Here is a 23587-nt window from a genome sequence, read left to right on the forward strand (position 1 = left end):
ACAGTGCTATTGATAGCTCCACTCCCTTCAGCTTCCATCTCTCATCTTCCTGCCAGTTCAGCGTTAATGCCAGCTTCCTCGACATCCTCCCTCTCATTGTGACTGGCTATTTCCCCAGTCTCAACCCCAGCATGGCCAATCATCCAGACAATCTCCTCTCCTGTCAGCATGAAATCTCCCTCCCTCCACCTACCCCCCCCATCCGTTCATCACCAACAGTGCTCTCCCCAAGAAACAAACACGCACCCATCTCAGTAAGTACAGCAAAGGAGCCCATCACTGGCCTAAAACCCCAGTCAGATCAGTGGCCATGCCCTGAACTAGATGTTGTAGAAGTGGGACCAGACATATTATGCAATGAGAACTTGTGGTGGAGGCAGGGAAACTATCATTGAGCCCTGGATCTCCGTCACACCATGATACAGTTGGACACTGGCTGCTCCTCCTTTGTATCAATATCATTCCAACACGTTGTGGGAAAGCAGCTTGGCCCAATGTGTGAAATAAAATCAAACAGTTGCAGATGCCAGAAGTCTGAAATAAAATTTGAAACTGCTGGAAACACTCAGTAGGTCGGGTAGCATCAGTGGAGACAGAAACAGAGTTGAAGTTTCAGGTCAATGACCTTTTATCAGAGCATCAATATGAAGCGTTAATTCTGTTTTTCTCACCACAGATGCTGCCTGACCTGCTGGGTGTCCAAGTGGCAGTAAGTTCTATATTCTAACCATCTCTGGGTTTATATCCTAAATTATGACCCCTTGTTGTGGACTCCCATGCAAATGAAACACATCTCCATGTCCATTTTGTAAAACCCTTGAAAAAATAACCTTTATCAAGATGGCTCTCCAACTTTTTCTCATCTTTTTGCATCTTCATATTCCTTTGATGTGCAGATAGTTGACTACAACAAGACTATTTTTTTATATAGTCAAAAGGGAATACACTTTGCTCATTGCCTGCAAGTAATGGCTCTTCAAGCACTCTTCAAATTATCTTCTAAGTGCAGAGGAAATTTCTGGTTCCACCACACTATTAGTCAGTGAGTTCCAGACTTCTAATATTTGGTGAGCCCTGGAGGGACGACTTGTTCTCTGGCTTGGGGCTTCACAAGCTCAGTAACCTTCAGTGGGCTTTGCCCCAGAATGAAATGGCTTATCTATATTCAGTGGCCACTTTGTTAGGTTCTTCCTGGTCTTCTGCTGCCGTAGCCCATTATCTTCAAGGTTTGACATGCTGTACATTCAGAGATGCTCTTCTGCACACCACTGTTGTAACGCATGGTTATTTGAGTTAATGGTCAATGCCTTTTGGAAAGTCAAATACATTACACATACAGGTTCCCCTCTGTCAGCTCTCCCTGTTACATATTTAAAGAAGTTAAGCAAATTTGTCAAGCATGATTTATCTTCCATAAGACTTTATTGGCTATGTTTAATTATGTATCAGGTTTTCTAAATTATTTGTTAATTCGTCTTTGATTATTGAGTGTAGCACCTTGCCAATAATAGCTGTTAAACTAATGGGCATGTGGCTTCCTACTTTCTGCCTTTACTCTTGAACAATGGAATCACATTGGTTATTTTCCTGTCTTCTGATACCCTTCCAGTGTTTAATAAGTTATGAAAATTTTTGTCCAATACCTTTGCATCTACTTTCTTTACGATCCAAATGTGTGGTCTATTGCATCCTGGTGACTTGCCTGCCTTTAGTTCAGTGAGTTTCTCCAGTATTTTATCTCTTATAATTAGGGTTTTCGTAAATTCTACCAGATAATTTGAAATTAACCTGAGTGACATCTTGGAGGTTTTAACATTTTCCACAAACATACTTAACAAAGAGCAAAGAAAACAAATTATAGGAACTTCTTTGAGTAAAAGCACTGTAATTTCTCCAGAGAAATGCAGGGAGTGGAGAATTATTATTCATAAACTCCCCGAATAGAATTGATTGCAGTCAGTGCAGGGTCTAAAGTTAGATGGAGAGGGAAATTACCCAATCATCTCTTTGCTGCTTAATTGGAGAGTTTCCACCAAAGACAGCCTAACAGAGAAAGCTGTAAACATTCAGTAGGTCAAGAAATGAGGAGAGAAAATCGCAGTTGGCATTTCAAGTCAATGACTTCTCATCCAGTCAATGAAGAGTTAACAACCAGACTCAATAATTATTCCTCTTCTGTTAAAATCACAATGGTTGGAGTTCTGTCCGTAGAGCGCACTGCCTTTGTCTTTTCCTCCAAGTCGGTACTCAAAGCCTATTTCACTCCTTTCTCTCAATTCTATTTTTTGTTTGATTGAAGTCCTATGGAGTACTTTGCTGTGTTTCACAGAGCAATATGAATAAATGTAAGTTACATAGTGCCTTTTCGCTGGTATACAATTCAAAGGGACTTCATAGTAGCCTTATCAACAAGTCCAGCACCATGCCACATAATGTCTGAATCTTGCTGCCTGCGGTCAGCCATGGCAAGTGCAATGAACTATTCCAAAAGAAGTTTGAACTGGACTTAACATGCGCATGCTGTGAGTCTCAGATTTACAGATGGAATTAGAAGGATAAATTTATAAATTTTCTTCATAGCCAGTCTTCCCACAAAGTCCAGTGTCACTTGTCTTTAAAATCACGCAGTCTCATATCCAATGTCAATTCTATGCATGACATTTAAATCAGGTTCCACTGTCTTTAACTTGGGATTACTCATCACCAAATTAGTTGCCAGCACCAGTCTATTTAGCTCCACTATTTGCCACACTTATTAATTATCTCAGGCAAATTCTTTACATTTCCTCAATAGCCTGCAATATACTCCCAGTTGTTACATGTCAGGACAATCCTAATCGATGTGATGAGGTCATGAGAGCTCTTGATATTTCCATCCTCTATATCACCAGTCCCACTTGGGTTACTGCCTTCCTAATATCTTTCAGGTTTCCTCAACGTAAGGCTGATGTTGCCTGGTTATGTCTCCCTAATCTTCTTCTTTAGCGTATTTTACGTTGTTCCACCTGAGTTTCAAAGTTGATATTTTTAGTTTATTACTTTTCTGGAGATACAGCACAGTAACAGGCCCTTCTAGCCCAACAAGCACGCATGGCCCAATTAAACCCATGTGACCAATTGACCTACTAACCTGTACATCTTTGGAATGTGGGAGGAAACCAGAGCACCCGGAGGAAACCCCCGTAGTCCTGGGGAGAACATACAAACTCCTTATAGATGTCAGGGAGTGAGCCCGGGGTTGCTGGTGCTGTATTAGCATTACGCTAACCACCACACGACCGCGCCACCTGTCATCCTCTTGGGTGAAATTCCGACAGTCTTCTTCATTAATAGCCGGGTGATCTGTTTTGGGGTGAAGATTCTGTATTTAAGTGAAATGCCCCTGTGACATTAGGCCAGAAATAACGTGGATTTTTTTTTATATGTCAGAGAAGCCTTAGTTCATTGTAACTGGGCTCTGTGATGTTTTTCTTCTTTCCTTTCACCAATGACACAGATCCTTCCACTGACACGCACAGTGCTATTAGTTTGCTTGGTGAATGATGATCGCAGAAGCTGCAGTCGGAAAGATTCCCAGAGCTATGATGTGAACACTCTTGTGGCCCCAGGCTTGGCTTGATGCAGCGTGACAGAAAGGGAATGAAAAACCATATTGTCACACTTGCCGCATCGTATTATTTGTGAATATATTGGGATGTCATTAGAGAAAGGTTTATTGTTGTCAGTGTTTTGTTTTGATGATTCACTCTTTTGAGCAGTTCACAAGATCACAAGTTAAAGTAAATGAAAAAGACTATGCTGTCTATCCAAATAAATCTGACTGACCATCCAGCTGTCTAACTTCTGTGTTCCCTGAAATACTATGAGCAAGCAATAGGTCTATGAAAATGTGATGGTCTTGTAGGCATTTCTAGCTTTTCTCCGTGATAGACAATTCATGTATTCAGTACATATTAGAATAATTCCTGAATTATACACTCAGTGGCCACTTTATTAGGTACGCCTGTTTGCTATTGCAAATATTTAATCAGCCAATCATGTGGCAGCAGCTCAATGCATAAAAGCATGCAGACGTGGTCAAGAGGTTCAGTTGTCATTGAGACCAAGCATCAGAATGGGGAAGAAATGTGATCTAAGTGACTTTGACCTTGGAATGATTGTTGATGCTTGACGGGGTGGTTTGCGTATCTCAGAAGCTGCTGATCTCCTGGGATTTTCATGCACAACCTCTAGCATTTATAGAGAATGATGCAGGAAACAGAAATCATCCAGCGAACGACTGTTCTGTGGGCGAAAACACCTTATTAATGAGAGAGGTCAGAGGAGAATGGCCAGACTGGCTTGAAGTTGACAGGAAGGTGGCAGTAACTCACATAACCATGTATTACAGCAGTGATGTACGGAAGAGCATCTCTGAATGCACACTATGTCGAACCTTGAAGATAATGGGACAGTAGCAGAGGACCATGGAAATACACTCAGTGGCCACTTTATTAGGTACAAGAGGTAGCTAACAAAGTGGCCACACAGTGCATGTGGTTGAATTCAAAGGATCAGAGCAGTTAAAGCTTCCCTCAAAACCTTTCGTTCCTTTTCCATCTGCCTTCAGTGGTTGGCACCAGAACATCATAAATTCCAGGCAACTGGGAATTCCCTTAAGCATTTTTGCAGACCTGCCTTCTAAACGAGCAAAAGTTTAATTAAAGGGAGTTACTCCAACCTCACAATAGCTGGGTTGGACAAGCACTGCTGAGGATTTCTTGCAAATGTAGAGCCCGCTACCTAACTTGAGCCCTGACAAGATGTGACTTACATGCGCTAAGTTCAGGGTCAAGTCTGTTTTGTGCCCTATGAGGATAGAAACATAGAAAACCTACAGCACAATACAGGCCCTTCGGCCCACAATACTGTGCCGAACATGTGCTTACTTTAGAAATTACCTAGGGTTACCCGTAGCCCTCTATTTTTCTAAGCTCAATAGAAAATAGAAGATAGGTTGAGCAAGCCAGGGCTTTTCTGTCTGGAGGGAAGGAAGGTGAGAGATAACTTGATAGAGATATATAAGATGATAAGAGGCATAGATCTAGTGGATAGCCAAGACTTTTTCCCAGGATGGAAATGGCTAATACCAGGGGGGATAATTTTAAGGTATTTGGACTAGATGGGCCAAAAGGCCTGTTTCTGTGCTGTACTCTTCTATGACTCTATGACAACTTCTTTTTTAAGACTATACTATATGATCAATGGAGCAGACAGAAAATGTAACACTGAAACAGGAAACTATGCCTTGCAGAGGATGGACATTTGTTTGAATAGACAGGTGGAGTTGAACTCTACTCTAACTAGGTCTTGAATATTTCTCATTTCCAGATTATAAAAACACTAGGTGTTTTTGTTATTTGGAGGTGAGAAATATTCAACTTCCACCCCACTTCACACCACCTTCCTCCTGACAGTCAATGTTTACGGAGCAAAACTTGAACAAAACAGTAATCGTAGACGCACTTCAACAACCTTACCCCAGTTGTGAACCCTGTGCTTTACTAAACAATATGTCTTTTTGTTTCAGAAGACAGAAAATTATTTGTAGGCATGTTAAACAAGCAGCAAACAGAAGATGACGTGTACAGGCTCTTTGAATCTTTTGGCGTCATAGAGGAATGCACAGTTCTACGAGGACCAGACGGGAACAGTAAAGGTGAGTCCACTCTTTGTGGGTGTGGGAAATCATCAGTTTAAAATGACACCAGAGCTGAGAAGTCAGAAGAGCTTGATCAGACCAGGGCTGTCTTATCTGGAAGCGGCTTGTTTAGAAAAAAAGTGGATGTGGTATGCTAATGTAGCAGTTGGTGTAACACTATCACAGTGCCAGTGACACAAGTTTATTTTCCGTCACTGTCTGTAGGGGGTTTGTACGTTCCCTCCTTGACCCGTGGGATGTGCTTCCATTTCTTCCCACATTCTAAAGGCGTACAGGTAGCAAGTTAATTGGTCACAAGGGCGTAATTGGGCAGTGTGAGCTGGAAGGACCTGTTACTGCGCTGTATCGCTAAATAAGTGAAACAATGTCCTTTCTTGCAATGGGGTGAGAAGATCCTTTGGGACCATTAATATAATATGGACACTACTAGATCCAATGGGAATATCAGAATAAATGCCTTTTCTGAGGTATTGCTAGAGCCAGATTTGGGAACAGCTTCTTTCCGACTGTGATAAGACTGCTGAACGGATCCTGACCCGGATCTGGGCCGTACCCTCCAAATATCTGGACCTACCTCTCAGTCTTTTTGCACTACCTTACTTTCCATTTTTCTATTTTCTATTTATGATTTATAATTTAAATTTTTAATATTTACTAACTTTTAATATTTTTAATATTTAATATTTGTAATCCAGGGAGCGGGAAGCGCAGAATCAAATATCGCTGTGGTGATCGTACATTCTAGTATCAATTGTTTGGCGACAATAAAGTATAAAATATAAAGTCCTGGGACCAATTACCAAAGGGGATAGCTGGGACAAATAGAATAAGAATATTTAAAGAGAAGTTAGGCTTGTGCAGGAGGTGCTGAAGGGTGAAGTAAAGCATGAAGAGGCTCTTGTGGACCATTGGGTTTATTGCTGCACAATTAATGCTCTTTTCTGTGCTCCCCACCCCTCTTCATTTCTGCGTAGGTTGCGCATTTGTGAAGTTCTCCACACACACTGAAGCCCAGGCAGCCATTAACGCACTACACGGCAGTCAGACAATGGCGGTAAGTTTTGTCGTGTCAGGGAGAGAGTGTAAACTCCCCGTGTTTCTGAGAACTGCTGCAGTCTGTGTCTGGATTACATGGACCGATGGTAGATTAAAAAAGACTGACACAGTTCTTGCTAACTGCAAATCACAGTAAATGTCCTTAAATTAACAAGAGAGTGTTATGTTCTACAGGCAAGAAACAAAATCATATTTTGATTTAAAATAAAGTAAATATGAGCAGCCTGGTAGAGCAGTAGCTAGCATAATGCTTTACAGCATCAGCAACCTGGGTTCAGTTTTACTGCTGACTGTAAGGAGTTGCACATTCTCCCTGACCACATGGATTTCCTCTAAATGCTCCACTTTCCTCTCACATTCCAAATATATACGGGTTGCCAAGGGTTAATAATTTTGGGTATGCTGTGCTGGCATTGGAAGTATGGTGTCACCTGCCTCCAGCATATTCTCAGACATCAGGTGACTGATGCAAATGGCACGTTGCACCGCATGTTTCCATGTTTCAATACATACTGTACATGCGACAAGTAAATCTAATCTTTGATCTTTATGAACATAAAATCTTGGAAATGCACAGTAGGTAGGTCAGCTTCTGTGGGGAGAGATAGAGAGATACCATTTGAGGTTCATGACATACCATCAGAACTGGGAAAAGTTGGGGATTAAAAAAACAAACTTTAAAAGGCAAAGTAAATGGGCGAGGGGAGGAGGCAATTTTCTTTTAGTGACTTTTACTTTGCTTTCATAAATTCATAAGGTGCTTGAAGAACCCTCCCACACAGAGACTCTGGCTGGTGACTGTGATGTGATGGCAAGTTTAGGGCGCAGCACAGTACGGGAAAGTATTTTGCAGCCTGGATGCTGATTGTTAGCGTGGACCACTTTACAGAGAGAAAACCGGGAACAGGCAAAGCTCGCGAATGGTGTTCAGAACCCAAAGTAGAAATATTCCAGACTCTGGTACTAATGTCTCTTGATAATTGGCAGGGGTTGGGGGTATGATAAAGCCTACAATGAGTGGAAAACTGATAATCTGAAAGCTGTAATGAACTCATTTTGCACGGTCTAATCACAGTTGTACCTGGAACCTTGCTGTGCAAAAACCAATTATAAACCTTTCCTTTTGTTTGTAATTATTCACACGGTGCGCATTTCAGCAGATTCCTCATTCACAGAGGCATGAGCATTAATCGACAAAACCGTGAATAATATTTTGAAATAAGTGCATTCAGCTTAATGGCTCAAGTATTAGGAAGCAATTGGCTGTTAAAGATACCAAGACACAGACCGGCAGGCAGCCCATTAAGTAATTAAGTTGGCTGCTAGCTACCTGGCCTGGATCATTGCTTTTAGTGCTCCCCAGACCTCAGTCAGATTGCGTTGGTGATTTGTACCTTAGACAGAGGGCAGCCTGCCGCTTCTCAGGTCAGGACACTCTCTCTTTATGAGAATCTCCGATAGCACTGGCTGAGGAAAAAATGCTCACACCTGTGAAGTCAACAATGGGTAGGCAGTCCCGCCATATTGTGCAGTAGAATAGTGTCTTGTTTCAATGCAAGACATTTCACATCCTCCACGTGGCCACACTGCAGTCTTTAGCAAAATCTTCTTCAACAGCACCTCTCAACCTTACAGACTCTGATCCCAGAAGGACAAGAGCAGTAAGAAATGGGACCGCCATCTCCTCCAACCTCTCTCCCAGCCAGTACATCAGCCTGCCTTAGAAATATATCACCGCTGGATCTAAGCCCTGAAATTTCCTCTAGTACAGCACTGTTGGAGTCTCTTCATCGCATAGGTTGCATTGGTTAAAGAAATCAGTTTGTCACATCTTAGAGGAAAGAAGCAAGCTCTTTGGCCCATCAAGCCAATCATCAGACACCCGATTACACAAATCCTACACTATTCCCATTTTGTTCTTCCCACATTCCCATTAACTCACCCCCCTCCCCAACTCACCCACACGTTAAGCACAATTTACAATCGGTAAATAGCTTACCAGCCTGCACATTTTTGGGATGTGGGAGGAATCCGGAGCACCCAGGGGAAACCTACAAAAATTCCAAACAATCGATTGTCCGGAAAGGATAAATGTTTCAGGGTGATTGGAGATGGGCAACAAATACTTGCAATCTCAAGACATCCACCTCCCAACGGAAAGTCCTCTTGCAAAGGAAGGCAGTGCAGTAGTTTCATATACAAAATGCAGGAGGAGATTAGCAGTCAGGCAGCGTCTATAGAAATGAATGAACGGTTGATGTTTCAGGCTGAGACCCTTCATGAGGAGTTTCATTAGTTGATAGAAATTTTTGTCACCTCAACCTCCTCAAATTAGGAAATCGGTCTTTCGTATTCCCAGTCATTAGCCACTCACGTCTGCAGCTTTTGTGCAAAACCAGAAAGGAAGTTTACTTTGATTCCTCTTGTGATCAAGTATTGTGTTCATGTCTGTAGTTTGGATGTAGATTTCTTGATTTAATGTGGACATGATGGTCTGAATAGCCTCTTCCTATGCTGTAATACTTTATTGTTTTATGAGGAAAAATGATACTTTGAGGTAATGAAACGGATATTACCTCAGCAAAAGGGCAAGAAAAAACTGAGGAAGTCCCTATTAGTTCCTTGCAAATCCTTTAATTTCCTCTGGGATCTGAATCCAATTTTCCATGAACAGAAGGATTTGACTGCATTTCTCTGTCTTCTAATCATTGCCTGTCAAGAGAAACAGCTGATTTGTATTTATGATCACCAAAAAAATAAAGCACTGAGACTCTTACATTTACCCCACGACAACCTTCTGCACCACTGCTGTGTGACTCCCGTGGCAGCATTAATCTTTGGTAGCCCAGCAGACAGCACTGTATTGGAGACATCATCCTACATTCCCATTATAAAGCAAAGCAGGCTACAAGCAACAACCAGGCCCCAGATGGCAGAACCCAAGGACCTGTCATCTCCAGGACTGCACCTTTGACCTTGGACAACTCACTGTCATCAAAGGCAGGCTTCACTGGTTATAAATAACATCAATTTTGGAAATTGTGGCAATTAAAAGAAATTAAGAACATTTAAAAAAATAATGGAAAATGTAATACAATAAATTTAATTAAAAATACATCAAGTATTACAAAAACATAAAGTGAAATAAAACAAAATTAACCCAGCCTTACGATGACGATTGGTTGTTAAAACGGCATTCCTCCTTGGAGTGAACATAAAAACAAATGAAGACATTTGAACAGATGGGACATTTGGATGTTCTTCTACCTTGCAACATTTTCTTGCCTATCTCCATATCCTTCAGCTCCTCTAATACCCAGGATATTCAGACTCAGTTGTGAATAAAATCAATAACTGAGCTCCCCTAAAGTGATCCAGGATTGAGACTTCAAAGATTCACCACCCTCTGAGTAAAGAAATTTCTCCTCACTTCAGTCTTAAGTGGCCATCCCCAGTTTGTGTCTCTAATGTCCAATACAAGACTTCAGCCAAGGGAAACATCATCCCTGTTTCTTAGCCCTTTAAGAATATTGTACCTTTCAATGAAGTCATGCGCGATCCTTCTGAATTCTAAAGGAGTAACTAACTCTGCATTTAACACACCTGCCTTCCGTGGAACTGGTTTTGTGAATGTTTGCTGCAATTCTGCTACAGTGGGTCTATCCTTTCCCTAAGTTAGTAGAGCAAAGTTATACGCAGTGCACCAGGTGAGGCTGACCATGCCAGTGCAGAAATTCTCCAGAGTTCTGTTCTTGAGAATTGTCGGTAATTCAAATGGTTCTTAGATTGGAAATGAACAAGGACTGTGTGCGGGAGAGGATCACAGGGACAGCGGTTACAGGAGAGCGAGCAGGCATGGGAAGAGTAGCTGACAGCCGGCTTCACTGATTCAGTGAATGGGTGAGTCTGATCAGAGCCCCTGGCTCTGCTCGGCTTAAAGGAGCTCCCAATTGTTGTGGCTCAGGTTGGGTAGGGGTGGGGTGGGAAGACACATAGAAATGCCCCATTCCCACCCAGCAGAAATACCTGCAGCCCCTCAACAGCCAGCCAATCCATCCGCATTCATCCCACCTGTCTCCCAAATGCTAATTCGTATGTATGCAGTGTTTATACATCAGCTGCTTGTAAACTGGGGTGGATCTGTTTATAATTGTAGTAAGTCCTCTTTACTCTTATACTGAAGTCTTGTAGCAATGAAAGTGAAGCCGAAGGACTGGATGAGAGGAACGTTCAGCCCCCAACTCTGTACAGTTCCAAACTACCACGGGAGGCTCTGGTGAATCCAGTGGGAAGTCAGGAGGGTGGATGCGCTGGCACTGATCCACGCACATTTCTAACTTTGATGTGGCAGTGTGTACGTGTGGAAGTCAAACGTCCTGGATATCAAAGGACAAGGAACCGTCACGCATGTCAGATTTTGAACTGCCCCATTCCTTCCCTGTGCTCAAACTATCCACCTTAGATAAAACACAGTCCTTGAGTTCAAACACTATTCACTGAGCTAGAACTCTTCCGCTGAGCCAGAATGGCAACCATCCACAAATATATTCTCACCGTTTCCATGACAGCGGAGCCCGTCCCACAACTCAGTTGGCACCCTATTGCCCATGGACTATTTGAGTCTTGTCATGCAAAGAAATATGACAGGTGTATTGACCAAGTTCTGTGTTGGGCCTGAGTCCAGCTGTACAGGTGTGTGGGTGTGTGTGCACACACAAATTCATCAATTTTTTCAATGGTATGTACAGTACATATACATACTTATATATATATACCCACAGACTCACACACACAGGCATTTACACACACTTAGATATAAACAATATCTTTCCCTCTTTCTCTCTCATACACACAAAACACACACACACTCTCTTTCAAGGTGAGATTTGTGTTTGAATTTCTTCCAAAGTTAATGAGGCACATTTTAACCACTAACTTTTACCCTGATTGGAATAGCCTCACTCAGTGTGGACCAGAACGATGGAGCCTTGCACTATGTTTGCCAAACAATCTACCTGTGTAATTGGATTCAACCCCTGTGGTGGATCTGAAGTTCGAAGAGTGTCATATTCCCAGAAGACTGGTGACCTATCAACTGTTTTCTTTTACATTGGGTCTCGATCCTTTGGTACCAAGCAGTCTTTTACCTTATGAATAATGGGTGTGGTGACAGCATTAATAGAAAAGAATCTGTTTGGGAGCTACAGGCTAAGCCATAAGCTATAAGTCACCTGAGTTAGATACCAGTGCTTTTTCTCCCCCAGAAAACTGAGGTGATCATGTTAATCTGAAAGGCACCCATCCACTCATTAACTTGGGTATTATGTGTAGAGCAGCCTTATTTATAACACTATAACTAGTTGTTGTAGTGTAATCGATTGATCTGTGAGGAGGTTAATGTGAATAAGATGTGCACTGGGATTTTAATTTTCTTCCTGCCCAGAGGAAAGACTTGCTTGGTTAGCTGGAAAACAATTTGGCTCTTTGAAGCTATCCTTCAGCTGTTAAAGCATCGGTTTTTCCAGAGTGTGTCTCTATTGGATAGTGAGTCTGGGGAAGATGTCCTGTTTAAAGAGACACAAGTGACAGCCAACAGCTTAGGAAGATCTTGTAGAGTTTAAGGTAAGACATTATTTCCAGTGGCTGAAGGACACAGCTGAAAAGTAATTGCAATGAAGAAAGGGCAGAATGTGGGAAGATGTTATGATTCAGTGGATGGTAGTTGTCTGTTGTTTCTGACAATGACAGGAAACCTGCGCGGGGGAGTTTTTAAAGTGGAAAAGCCATTGCACTGGGAAAATTCCACTCTCTTGACCTCCAAAATCTGGTCCAGTGGTACGAATAAGTGTCACAAACTGGGGTCTTCAGTGATTGCAACAGATGACCATGACATCTTCTGTGCCTTGTCACATCCTTTGCTCTCCACAGAGTGTTGCAGTGCTGCCTTCCTGACTATTGGATCTCACTGTAGCTCTTATCCAGCCAGTCCACTGGAGCTGACATTGCAGGCTAGGACAGGCATGTCCCTGTCTCACTGGGGTGTGAGGCCACCCGCTACCCTCACCTAGGTTGGCCCATCTGCTGAAACGGTGTACTGAGGTGTGGCCACAGTCAGATGCAAACAGCAACTTGGAGCCACAGGTGAGAGCTGAGTGCCTGGTCTGAACCAAAAACGAGTGAGCTGCCTCAGAATGGGCATGACAAGCCCCTTCACCAGAGGTGCTACCCCTCCCTGGACACCCTACACACCTCAATTCAGTAGATTATTGGGTGAATAATTAGTCTTACCTTTACGTTCTTCAATGGGGAATTGGATAAATATTTGAAGAGGAAATTTGCTGGTCATTCAGAAGATGGTAAGAGAACTTGATTGCTGAGATTCTCTTCACCAGTGTTGCCATGAGTGGTTTTGATGTTCAAGGAGGTAATAATAGCAATGTGATCAGTTGAGCTGAGTATGATGTTGTCCAGAGGGGTTGTCTATTCATGGATGCTCAGGTGGACGTAGAGACCAATCTGGAATCTACATATTTAGGGTGGATTCCCTTAATAGAGAATGCTTTTGCTGTTTTTGTTTAACTTGGGTAAGATGATGCACTGGCAGCCACCACACAGTCCTTGACAGATCAGGGTCAGGGTCCAGTGGCGTGGAATAAAAGACAACTGAGGCCCCTTCATTGCTGCAGCCTTCCTCTGCCCTCACTGCAACTCTGAAGCGTCATCATTTTCCGCGGCTCCACCTTTGAGGTCTTAGTTGGATCACTCTTTGCCTTAAACCTCCTCCTTGACCTTATCAGCATGGATGACCCTGTCAGGAGCTTACCACCAGGTGACGAAACTGTGCATGGAGTTAGGACCCAGACTGGCCTTGGTCTCATTGCATAGAAGAACATCTGACTGGTTTGCATGGCTTCTTCCTATTCCCATTCTAGAAGTACTGTTTCCAGGCTAAAAAAAAATAACTATGAGGGGAAAAAAAGGCCTGGGATTATTTTCCTTCACTCAGTGGGTGGTTTTCATTGAGATATGTGAGGGCTTTGACAGAGGGAAAAAATCAAACCCAAGAGCATAGATTTAAAGTGATTTGTAAAAGGCTTAAAGGGAGTGTGAAGAGTGGCTGGATGAGGTCTGGAACTTATTGTCTGAAAGGATGGTAAAGGCAGAAATCTTCAGCGTCAAAATGGGGCCTTTTTTGTATATTGGAAGAGCCATGACCTTCAGGGCCATTGATATAGTGCTAGGAGGAGGGTCATGCTTCAAAAAGGCAACAATTCTACCAGTGCCAAAGAAGAATAATGTGGGCTGCCTTAATGACTATCACCTGGTAGCACTCACATCGACAGTGATGAAATGCTTTGAGAGGTTGGTTATGACTAGACTGAACTTCTGCCTCAGCAAGGACCTGGGCCCATTGCAACTTGCCTATTGCCACAATAGGTCAATGGCAGACGTAATCTTAATGGCTCTCCACATGGCTTTAGACCTCCTACACAACACAAACACCTACGTCAGGATGCTGTTCATGGACTATAGCTCAGCATTTAATACCATCATTCCCACAATCCTGATTGAGAAGTTGCAGAACCTGGGCCTCTGTACCTCCCTCTGAAATTGGATCCTCGACTTCCTAACTGGAAGACCACAGTCTGTGCAGATTGGTGATAACATATCCTCCTCGCTGACGATCAACACTGGCGCACCTCAGGGGTGTGTGCTTAGCCCACTGCTCTACTCTCTGTATACACATAACTGTGTGGCTAGGCATAGCTCAAATACCATCTACAAATTTGCTGACGATACAATCATTGTTGGTCGAATCTCAGGTGGTGACGAGAGGGTGTACAGGAGTGAGATATGCCAGCCAGTGGAGTGGTGCTGCAGCAACAACCTGGCACTCAACGTCAGTAAGACGAAAGAGCTGATTGTGGACTTCAGGAAGGGTAACACGAAGGAGCACATACCAATCCTCAGAGAGGGATCAGAACTGGAGAGAGTGAGCGGCTTCAAGTTCCTGGGCATCAAGATCTCTGGGGATCTAACCCGGTCCTAACATATTGATGTAGTCATAAAGAAAGCAAGACAGCAGCTATACTTTATCAGGAGTTTGAAGAGATTTGACATGTCAACAAATACACTCAAAAACTTCTATGGTTGTACCGTGGAAAGCATTCTGACAGGCTGCATCACTGTCTGGTATGGAGGGGCTACTGCACAGGCCGGAAAGAAGCTGCAGAAGGTGTAAATCTAGTCAGCTCCATCTTGGGTACTAGCCTACAAAGTACCCAGGACATCTTTAGGGAGCCGTGTCTGATGCTGCCTGGCCTGCTGCATTCACCAGCAATTTTTATGTGTGTTGCTTGAAATTCCAGCATCTGCAGATTTCCTCGTGTTTGCATCCATTATTAAGGATCCCCAGCACCCAGGGGATGCCCTTTTCTCACTGTTACCATCAGGTAGGAGGTACAGAAGCCTGAAGGCAAACAGTCAGCGATTCAGGAACAGCTTCTCCCCCTCTGCCATCCGATTCCTGAATGGACATTGAAGCTTTTTCTACCTCACTTTTTTTTAATATACAGTATTTCTGTTTTTGCACATTTTTAAAAATCTATTCAATATATGTAATTGATTTACGTGTTTATTTATCATTATTATCATTATTTCTCTCTGCTAGATTATGTATTGCATTGCACTGCTGCTGCTAAGGTAACAAATTTCACGTCACACTCCGGTGATAATAAACCTGATTCTGATTCTGATGGCTAGGAGCTCATTATTGACTAACATTGACTTGATGAGCAGAATGTTTACCTCTATGTTATTAATTTTATATGATTCCTCAAACCCATGATAACAATGACTGATTCTGTGATGCCTCTTCCTTGATCAGTCGTCTGAGCTAACTGACTTGCAATGAAACATGCTGAAGAGGGCCTCTAGCCTCTTGTATGTTGAACTGGACACCTTCACTTGATCTCAGTATCATTGGGTATGAATGGATCAAGTGTATAGAACCCTTGATGAATTTTGTGTGACCCAGAAATCGTCAGGGTGTGTGATAGCATGTGGAGGAACCAGAGAGAATGGATTTAACAATAATAGTGTTAGAATTTATTTATTTGATTTTCTGCCTACCATTTGTTCGCAATGATAGGCTGATGGATAGGGGACCAGCAGCAAGGGGTTTGGGTGGTCATGCACTTTGGTAGAAGAAAAAAATGTGCAGGCTATTTTCTAAATGGGGAGAAAATCCAAAAATCTAAGATGCAAAGGAACTTGCGAGTCCTTGCGCAGAACATCCTAAAGGTTAATTTGCAGGTTGAATTGAAGGTGAGGAAGGCAAATGCAATGTTAGCGTTCATTTCAAGAGGTCTAGGGTACAAGAGCAGGGATGTGATGCTGAGGTTTAATAAGGCACTGGTGAGGCCTCACCTTGAGTGTTGTGAACAGTTTTAGGCTCCTCATCTAAGAAAGGATGTGTTGGCATTGGAGAGGGTTCAAAGGATGTTCACAAGGATGATTCCGGGAATTAAAGTATTATCAAATGAGGGAGGTTTGATAGCTCTGGGTCTGTGCTCGCTGGAATTTAGAATGATGAGGGGGATCTCACTGAAATCTTTCAAATGTTGGAAGGCCTAGACAGAGTAGATGTGGAAAGGATGTTTCCCATGGTGGGGGAGTCTAGGACAAGAGGGCACAGCCTCAGGATAGAGGGACATCCATTTAAAAAAGAGATGTAGAGAAATTTCTTTAGCCAGAGGGTGGTGAATTTGTGGAATTTATTACCAGAGGCAGCTGTAGAGGCCAGGCCTTTGGGTGTATTTAAGGCAGAGCTTGATAGGTTCTTGATTTGACACAGCATCAAGGTTATTGGGAAAAGGCTGGGGAGTAGGGCTGAGGAGGGAGAAAAAAGGATCAGCCATGATTGAATGGTAGAGCAGACTCAATGGTCCAAATGGCCTAATTCTGCTCCTATGAATTATGGTCTTATAGTCTATGGAGGATGAAACCAGTTCCTCTTAGCCAATAAACATCCATTTCTTGGAGTCAGCAGTTCTCACTTTTAATTCCATGTGGGAATCCTGACCCTGGGTGGGTGTAGCTGCCTTGAGGTGCATAACAACCACACTCCTCACTGGTAACATCAGCAGTGCGCTGTGCCTCTCCAGGTTACACAGTATGCCACCCATTATCACAAAAATGCCGACAGTGGCTTGAGATTCACCAGCTCAGTTATTGGGTTTGAACAACTCTCCAGTCACCTTTGACTGTATTGTGTGACGAGGCCAGCATGCTAATGTCAAGGACTTTGAGGCTGGATGGCATGGGGTGATGACGCTGTTGCCCTGGACAGTGATGCCTTTGACAGGTTTGCAACCTGTTGTCAAAGATTCATAAGCAAAGGGTATTGGCAAGTTAACCTGTCTAGCAACCTGTTGAGAGCTTTGGCTCTTTTATTCAAAGTGTGAGCCCGCCATTGGGCACATCTACAAGGAGTGCTGCCATAAGAAAGCACCATCTGTCCTCGAGGACCTCCACCATCAAAGCCCTGCTCTCTTCTTGCTGGTGGGAGTCTTAGGTCAGGTTCAGGAAGAGTTATTACCCTTCAACCATAGGGATCCTGAATCAGAGTGGATAACTTTATGTGCCTTAACACTAAACTGATCTCACAACCTATGAACTACTTTCAAGGACTCTACAACTCGTTTTTTCAATATTCATTCACTTACTTATTTATTAACTATTGGTTTTCCTTTTTGTATTTGCAGTTTGTCTCCTTTGCACATTAATTGTTTGTCTTTGTGTGTAGCTTTTCGTTGATTCAATTGTGTTTCTTTGTATCTACTGTGAATGCCTGTAAGAAAACGAATCCCATGGTAGTATATAGTTACATATACATACTTCGATAATACATTTACTTTGAGCGTTGAACTTTGAATTTTGCGATGGGACGTGAAGCTCTACTCCCCATGGTTGTCAGCAGTTCTCTGTGTATTTTCAGGGTGCGTCCTCCAGCCTCGTGGTGAAGTTTGCGGACACAGACAAGGAACGCACATTGCGACGCATGCAGCACATGGTGGGCCAGTTCGGGATGTTCAACCCGATACCCCTCCACTTTAACAACACCTACAGCTCTTACGCTCACGCGGTACGTATCTATGTCAACCTTACAGCAGCGTACAATCTCCCCTGTCGTAAACTGTAATTCCCACAGTTCCCCATTCACATCCTTCCTACAATTTGAAGGAAAGAGTTTGCATTTCCATTTTGTCTGTCAGCACATCCCAAGCATTGGAATTAAAGTTCTTTGGAAGGCTAACCACCTTTCACTATGGGGAAACATGATAACTAATTATTGTGCAATGTTGGCTGGTAATCCAGAGGCTGAGATGGGCAAACCAGAGACCTGAATTTACATCCCACTATCACAGTTATAGGATTTAAATTCTGTTAATATTCTGGAATTTAAACAGAGTATTGCATAGAACATTACAGGACAGTGCAGGTTTTTCATTCCACAATATTGTGCTGACCTTTTAACCGTCTCTAAGATTAATCTAACCCTTTCCTCCTACATATTCTTCCACTCTTCTATCATCTATGTGCTTACCTAAGAGCTTTTTAGAAGTTCCTAATGCATTGGCCTTTACTATAACCCTGGCAGGGCATTTCACACACCTACTATTTCAAGTTCAAGTTTAATTGTCATTCAACCATACATGAATACCCATGAATACAGCCAAACAGAACAGTATCACTCTGGGACCAAGATGCAAAACAACATACCAAAGGTCACACACAGCACAAGGCACATAAAGCACATAAAAGATATCAGTAAAATACAGTCACACACAAAAAAAATGGTCCAAGAACCCAAGTCCATGAAGGTTGCAGCAGTCTGCAGTCAGACATAATATAGCTTGTCTTCTGATGAGCGAACACTGGGGGGCAGCACTGACTCCAGCTTGGACGCCACACCACACTGCTTCTCCAACGTCTCTCTCCTGGGCGACTGTAAACAGGCGACACTGTGGCTTGAGGCCTAGTCCTTGCTACGACCAAGACCACACAGCTCCCCCACCATCCGTCCCTCTCTGTGTGTACCAACATAACTATGACATTCCCCCTATATTTTAATTGAATCACCTTAAAATTATGCCTGGTCATGTTAGCCATTTCCACCCTGGGAAAAAGTCTCTGTCTATCCATTTGATTTACGTCCCTTATCTTGGGCACTTCTATCAAGACACCTCTCATCCGTCTTTCAAAAGAGAAAAGCCCTAGCTTGTTCAACCAGTCTTCATGACATCCTCTGTAATCCATGCAGCATCCTGATAAATCTCCTCTGCACCCTTTCTAAAGCTTCTACACCCAGAAGCCAAAACTGAACACAATACTCCAAGAGTGGTCTAACAAGGGTTTTATAGAGCTGGAACATTACCATGCAGCTCTTGAACTCAGTCCCCCGACTAATGAAGGCCAACACACCATGCACCTTCTTAACAAAACCACTGAATTGTCATAAATACCTCCCTAGTTCTCTCTGGGAAAGGTGGGCACTGGAGGAAAAGCATGTCCATGTTTTCATTTACCATTGAAGGAGGCCCTTTGGGCCATGAAGTTTACAGTGGTTATCAGGACCGCCATATCATTCCCATTCCCCACATTTTTTTCCCTGTAACCTATTTTCCTACTCTATCTCACATGTCCATTAACACTTCCAAGTTATAACACCCACTCCTCTACCCCCACCCTGAATTCTTCCACCAGCCACCTACACCAAATGTAATATACAGTAACCAATTGACTTAGCAGCCACTCACACCAAAATGTAATGTACAATAATCAATTGACTTAGCAACAAAGTTTTGGGATATGGGAGAAACATGTGCACTTGGAGAAAACCCACCCCACCATCACAGACTCCACATAGCCATGCAAACACCACAGAGGCAGCACTGGAAGTCAGAATTAAACCCATGTCATTGAAGCTGCGGTCCAGTTGCACTCCCTGCAGTATCACAGCCCTGCACCAGGTTTGCAGAGAACAGGGTCAGTGGCCGTAGATACACAAAATCAAGTAGGTAATTATAAAGAGAAGGTCAAGAATACGGTATTTACTAGCACAGAGCAGAACCCTGACAAACTGCGGAAGTGCATTTGAGGGAAAGTGCGTGCACTATGTACACAGAGGGAAATGCAGTGGAATGAATTCATATCCTAAGGCGGAAGGATGGGAAGAAGTTAATGTGTTTGCATAGACTGGGTATTGGTTAGGATTGCCCCTGTCTCCTCTGTGGCAGAATGCATCAGAGAACACAGAATTGCATCAACTCAGCAGAGCCCTGTGGATTCATTGACTGATGTTTGAAGAAACGAACACTGTGTTATAAACCATATTCTGCTCCCTCTGAAAACAGATTTGAGATTATGATCATTAAATTTGTTTTTGAGTGGTAAACCATTTGTTTTTTTTAAAGCTCTTTAGTTATCATTAAAGCCTTGGGCTGCGGCTTTAAGAACCTCATGGATGTTGTTCTGTTTTTGTTGGCAACCATCATTTAATCCCTGTGCAAACATTTGTTTCTAAACTCTGGGCATCTGAAGCCTGCTTATTATCATGTCCACTTCTCAAATACTGGTAGGGAACCGGCAATCTCGTGCCTGGAGGTTGTAGCCTTTACGACCAAAATACAGCATTACAAAAATAAAATTCCGCAGCCAATCAAGCCATTGCAATAATTGGCGAAAGGTGAAAGTGCAATAACACCTCTATGACAATCACGGCGGGGTAGGGACAGAGCAGATCTAACCCACGTCAAACCATCCTTGCATAACGCTGCAACAGAATGTGTGCTGATTTAGTCGGTTTCTTAGAAATGGTCCCTAAACACCATATGGTGAAGTGAATTAATTCCAAAGGGCAGTCACTGCTAAGGCAGATGGGGAGTGGCTGGAGCATATTGTGCACAGCAAGATCCCATCGACAGCTCTGCTTTGAGTGGCTAGGGTCATATTTTCTTGGTGCTGTTGACTGTGGGGCAAAGACCAGACAGGAAACTAGGGATTGCTCCTGGCTCCACTAGTGGTTAGAATCAGGAGATTTCCTGAACCAAGAGGTTGACCGGGACTTACTGTAAGTGCAGAATATTGAGAAATGCAGAAATCACCTGGTGACGCAGTAAAGCTCCTTGGTCCTAAGCTCTGGTGATTGACAAGTTATGGCTCTTTTAGTCAGCTCTCTGGATGGCCATCCCACCTCTGAAGCAGTAGGTTGTGGGTTCAAGAATCACTCCAGACACTTGGGAGCACAAATCTAGGCTGGTCTCTTGTGGTAAAACTTTGTTGCTAAGTACTACTGCTCAACTGGAGGTGCTGTCTTTCAGACATAAAGATCTCTCTGCTGTCATATGTAATAGAATGGCATGGCATCATTTTTTTTTAGATTATGAGGACACGCAGTCCTCTTTTATTGTCATTTAGTAATGCATGCATTAAGAAATGATGTAATGTTTTTCCAGAATGATATCACAGAAACACATGACAAACCGACTTAAAAACTAACAAAAACCACATAATTATAACATATAGTTACAACAGTGCAAAGCAATACTGTAATTTGATAAGAACAGACCATGGCACGGTAAAAGTCTCAAAGTCTCTCGAAAGTCCCATCATCTCACGCAGACGGTGAACCTCCAGCGCCGCCAACTTGCTGATGCAGCGTCCTGGAAGCATCCGACCGCAGTCCGACTCCGAGTTCGTCTGAAAACTCCGAGCCTCCGACCAGCTCTCCGACACCGAGCACCGAGAACCATCTCTGCCGAGCGCCTCCATCCCAGCCCCGGCAACAGGCAATAGGCAAAGCCGAGGATTTGGGGCCTTCCCCTCCGGAGATTCTCGATCTCACAGTGAAGTTCCTTCATAAAATAATTAAGCACAAATGGAATAACAGTCTGCTGGAGCAACTCTGTGGGTCGGGCAGGATCTGAGGGAGGAAAGAAATTGCTGACGTTATGCATGAGGATTTCGACCCAAACCATCGGCAATTTATTTCCTCCCTCAGGTGCTGCCCCACCTGCTGAGTTCCTTCAGCAGATTGTTGGTTGCTCCAGATTCCAGCCTCTGTAGTCTCTTACATCAGCAAGCACAGATAAGAACAATTTACCCTGTCTAGTTCCTTTCTTGATTTCTGTAGAGTAGTTGGTCAGTCCCATTCTCCCACTAAGATGTGGCAGCCTTGCCATTTATTTTCCTCAAGTAATATCAACTTTTTTTCACTCATTAATCATTTCTCCTTCCACCACTCTTGTTGGCTGAAAGATCCAGGTCATTACCAACAGTGCGTAACCATTTTCTTCCTCATACAGCTCTGCATATCTTATGGCAAACCATAAGTCTGTGTTCTAAGTTCACCATAAGTTTATCATCAATGTACACATACTGTATGTCACTATATGCTAACCTGACATTCATCTTCTTGCAGGCATTCACATACTTGCATTAGAATAAAGAAATACAATAGAATCAATGAAAAACTACACAGAAAGTCCGACAAACAACAAATGTGAAAAAGAAGAAACACTGTGCAAATAAAAAAATGAATGAATAAATAAATACATAAATAAATAGATAGCTAGATTATTAATGAATTAATTTATACTGAAAACATCAGTTGTAGAGAACTTAGGTTGTGGAATAAGTTCAGTGTCAAGGTGAATGAAGTTATCCATGTCAGTTCAGGATCTTGAAGGTTGAGGCATAATAATTATTTCTGAATCCGGTGGTGTGGGACCTAAGGCTCCTGTACCTCCTTCCTGATGGCAGCAGCGAAAAGAGAGCGTGGTCTGGAATGTGAGCGTCCTTACTGATGGATACTACATTCTTATGGTAGCATTCCTCGTAAATGTGCTTCATGTTGGGGTGTTCCCTGTGACGGACTGGGCTGTATCCACCAATTTTTGTAGGCTTTTCCATCCTTGGGCATTGATGTTTCCATACCAGGCTGAGATGCAATCAGTCAGGATACACACCACTGTGCATCTATAGAAGCTTGTCAGAGTTTTAGATGTCATGCCAAATCTGCACAAACTTTGAAGAAAGTTTGCTGTTGTACCTTCTTTGTCATGGCACTTACCCACTGGTACTGGGACTGATCTTCTGAAAGGATAATGCCCGGGAATTTAAAGTAACTGGCCATCTCCACCTCCAATCCCCTAATATCCCAAATCATTGTACTTTAGCTAAAAGGGGGTGCTTTAGTTTGTCTGTCTTAGCTGAAGCTGTCATAACCTTGAAGAAAAAGTTTAAAGTCCTTCCTAAAAGAGAAGATGTGGCAGTGTTTAGTGAGGGAGTTGCAGAGCCTATGATCCTGTAATGCACCACTTCCGGCAATATATCAATTAATTCCAAAGAAGAGAAAGGCTGGAATTAGATGAGCAATGACATTTTAGAGGTTTGGAGGTCAGAGCATTAACAAAGTCAAATACCGTGGCGACACAGAGCAGTTAGTGTTAAGCTGTTGTAGCGCTAGCAAACGGGGTTCAATTTCCACCGGTCTGTAAGAAGTTAGTCATTTCTCTCCATGTGACCGTGTGGGTTTCCTCCCACAGGCCAAAGACATACGGGTTAGTAGTTTAATTGGTCACATGGGTGCGATTCTGTGGTGCGCGCTCATTGAACTAGGAGGGCCTGTTACCGTTCTTGTTTCTCTAAATAAAATAAAAGTCAGATAGAGACAAAATCATGGAAAGAATTGGAAATGAGGGTGAAAACTTTCAGATCTTAAGCCCAAGGTCATGCATTCTGCTGGGTCCTGTATTCCAAATACCA

The 23587-nt window shown here is 42.9% G+C and overlaps 1 protein-coding gene across 5 annotated transcripts in view; it reads left to right on the plus strand.

Moving 5' to 3' along the window:
- The window catches only part of LOC134337532 (CUGBP Elav-like family member 4), a 588910-nt gene that overhangs the window by 508156 nt on the left and 57167 nt on the right, over positions 1–23587 (plus strand). For 3 of the 5 annotated variants that reach the window (XM_063032625.1, XM_063032626.1, XM_063032628.1), the window contains 3 exons: positions 5570–5698; positions 6676–6755; positions 17757–17903. In XM_063032625.1, coding sequence (XP_062888695.1) covers positions 5570–5698; positions 6676–6755; positions 17757–17903 — 356 coding nt within the window. The remainder of the gene's footprint in view (positions 1–5569; positions 5699–6675; positions 6756–17756; positions 17904–23587) is intronic. The other 2 variants (XM_063032624.1, XM_063032627.1) reach the window with 1 other exon arrangement.

The sequence above is a fragment of the Mobula hypostoma genome, chromosome 24, assembly GCF_963921235.1.
Source record: "Mobula hypostoma chromosome 24, sMobHyp1.1, whole genome shotgun sequence".
Taxonomy (NCBI): domain Eukaryota; kingdom Metazoa; phylum Chordata; class Chondrichthyes; order Myliobatiformes; family Myliobatidae; genus Mobula; species Mobula hypostoma.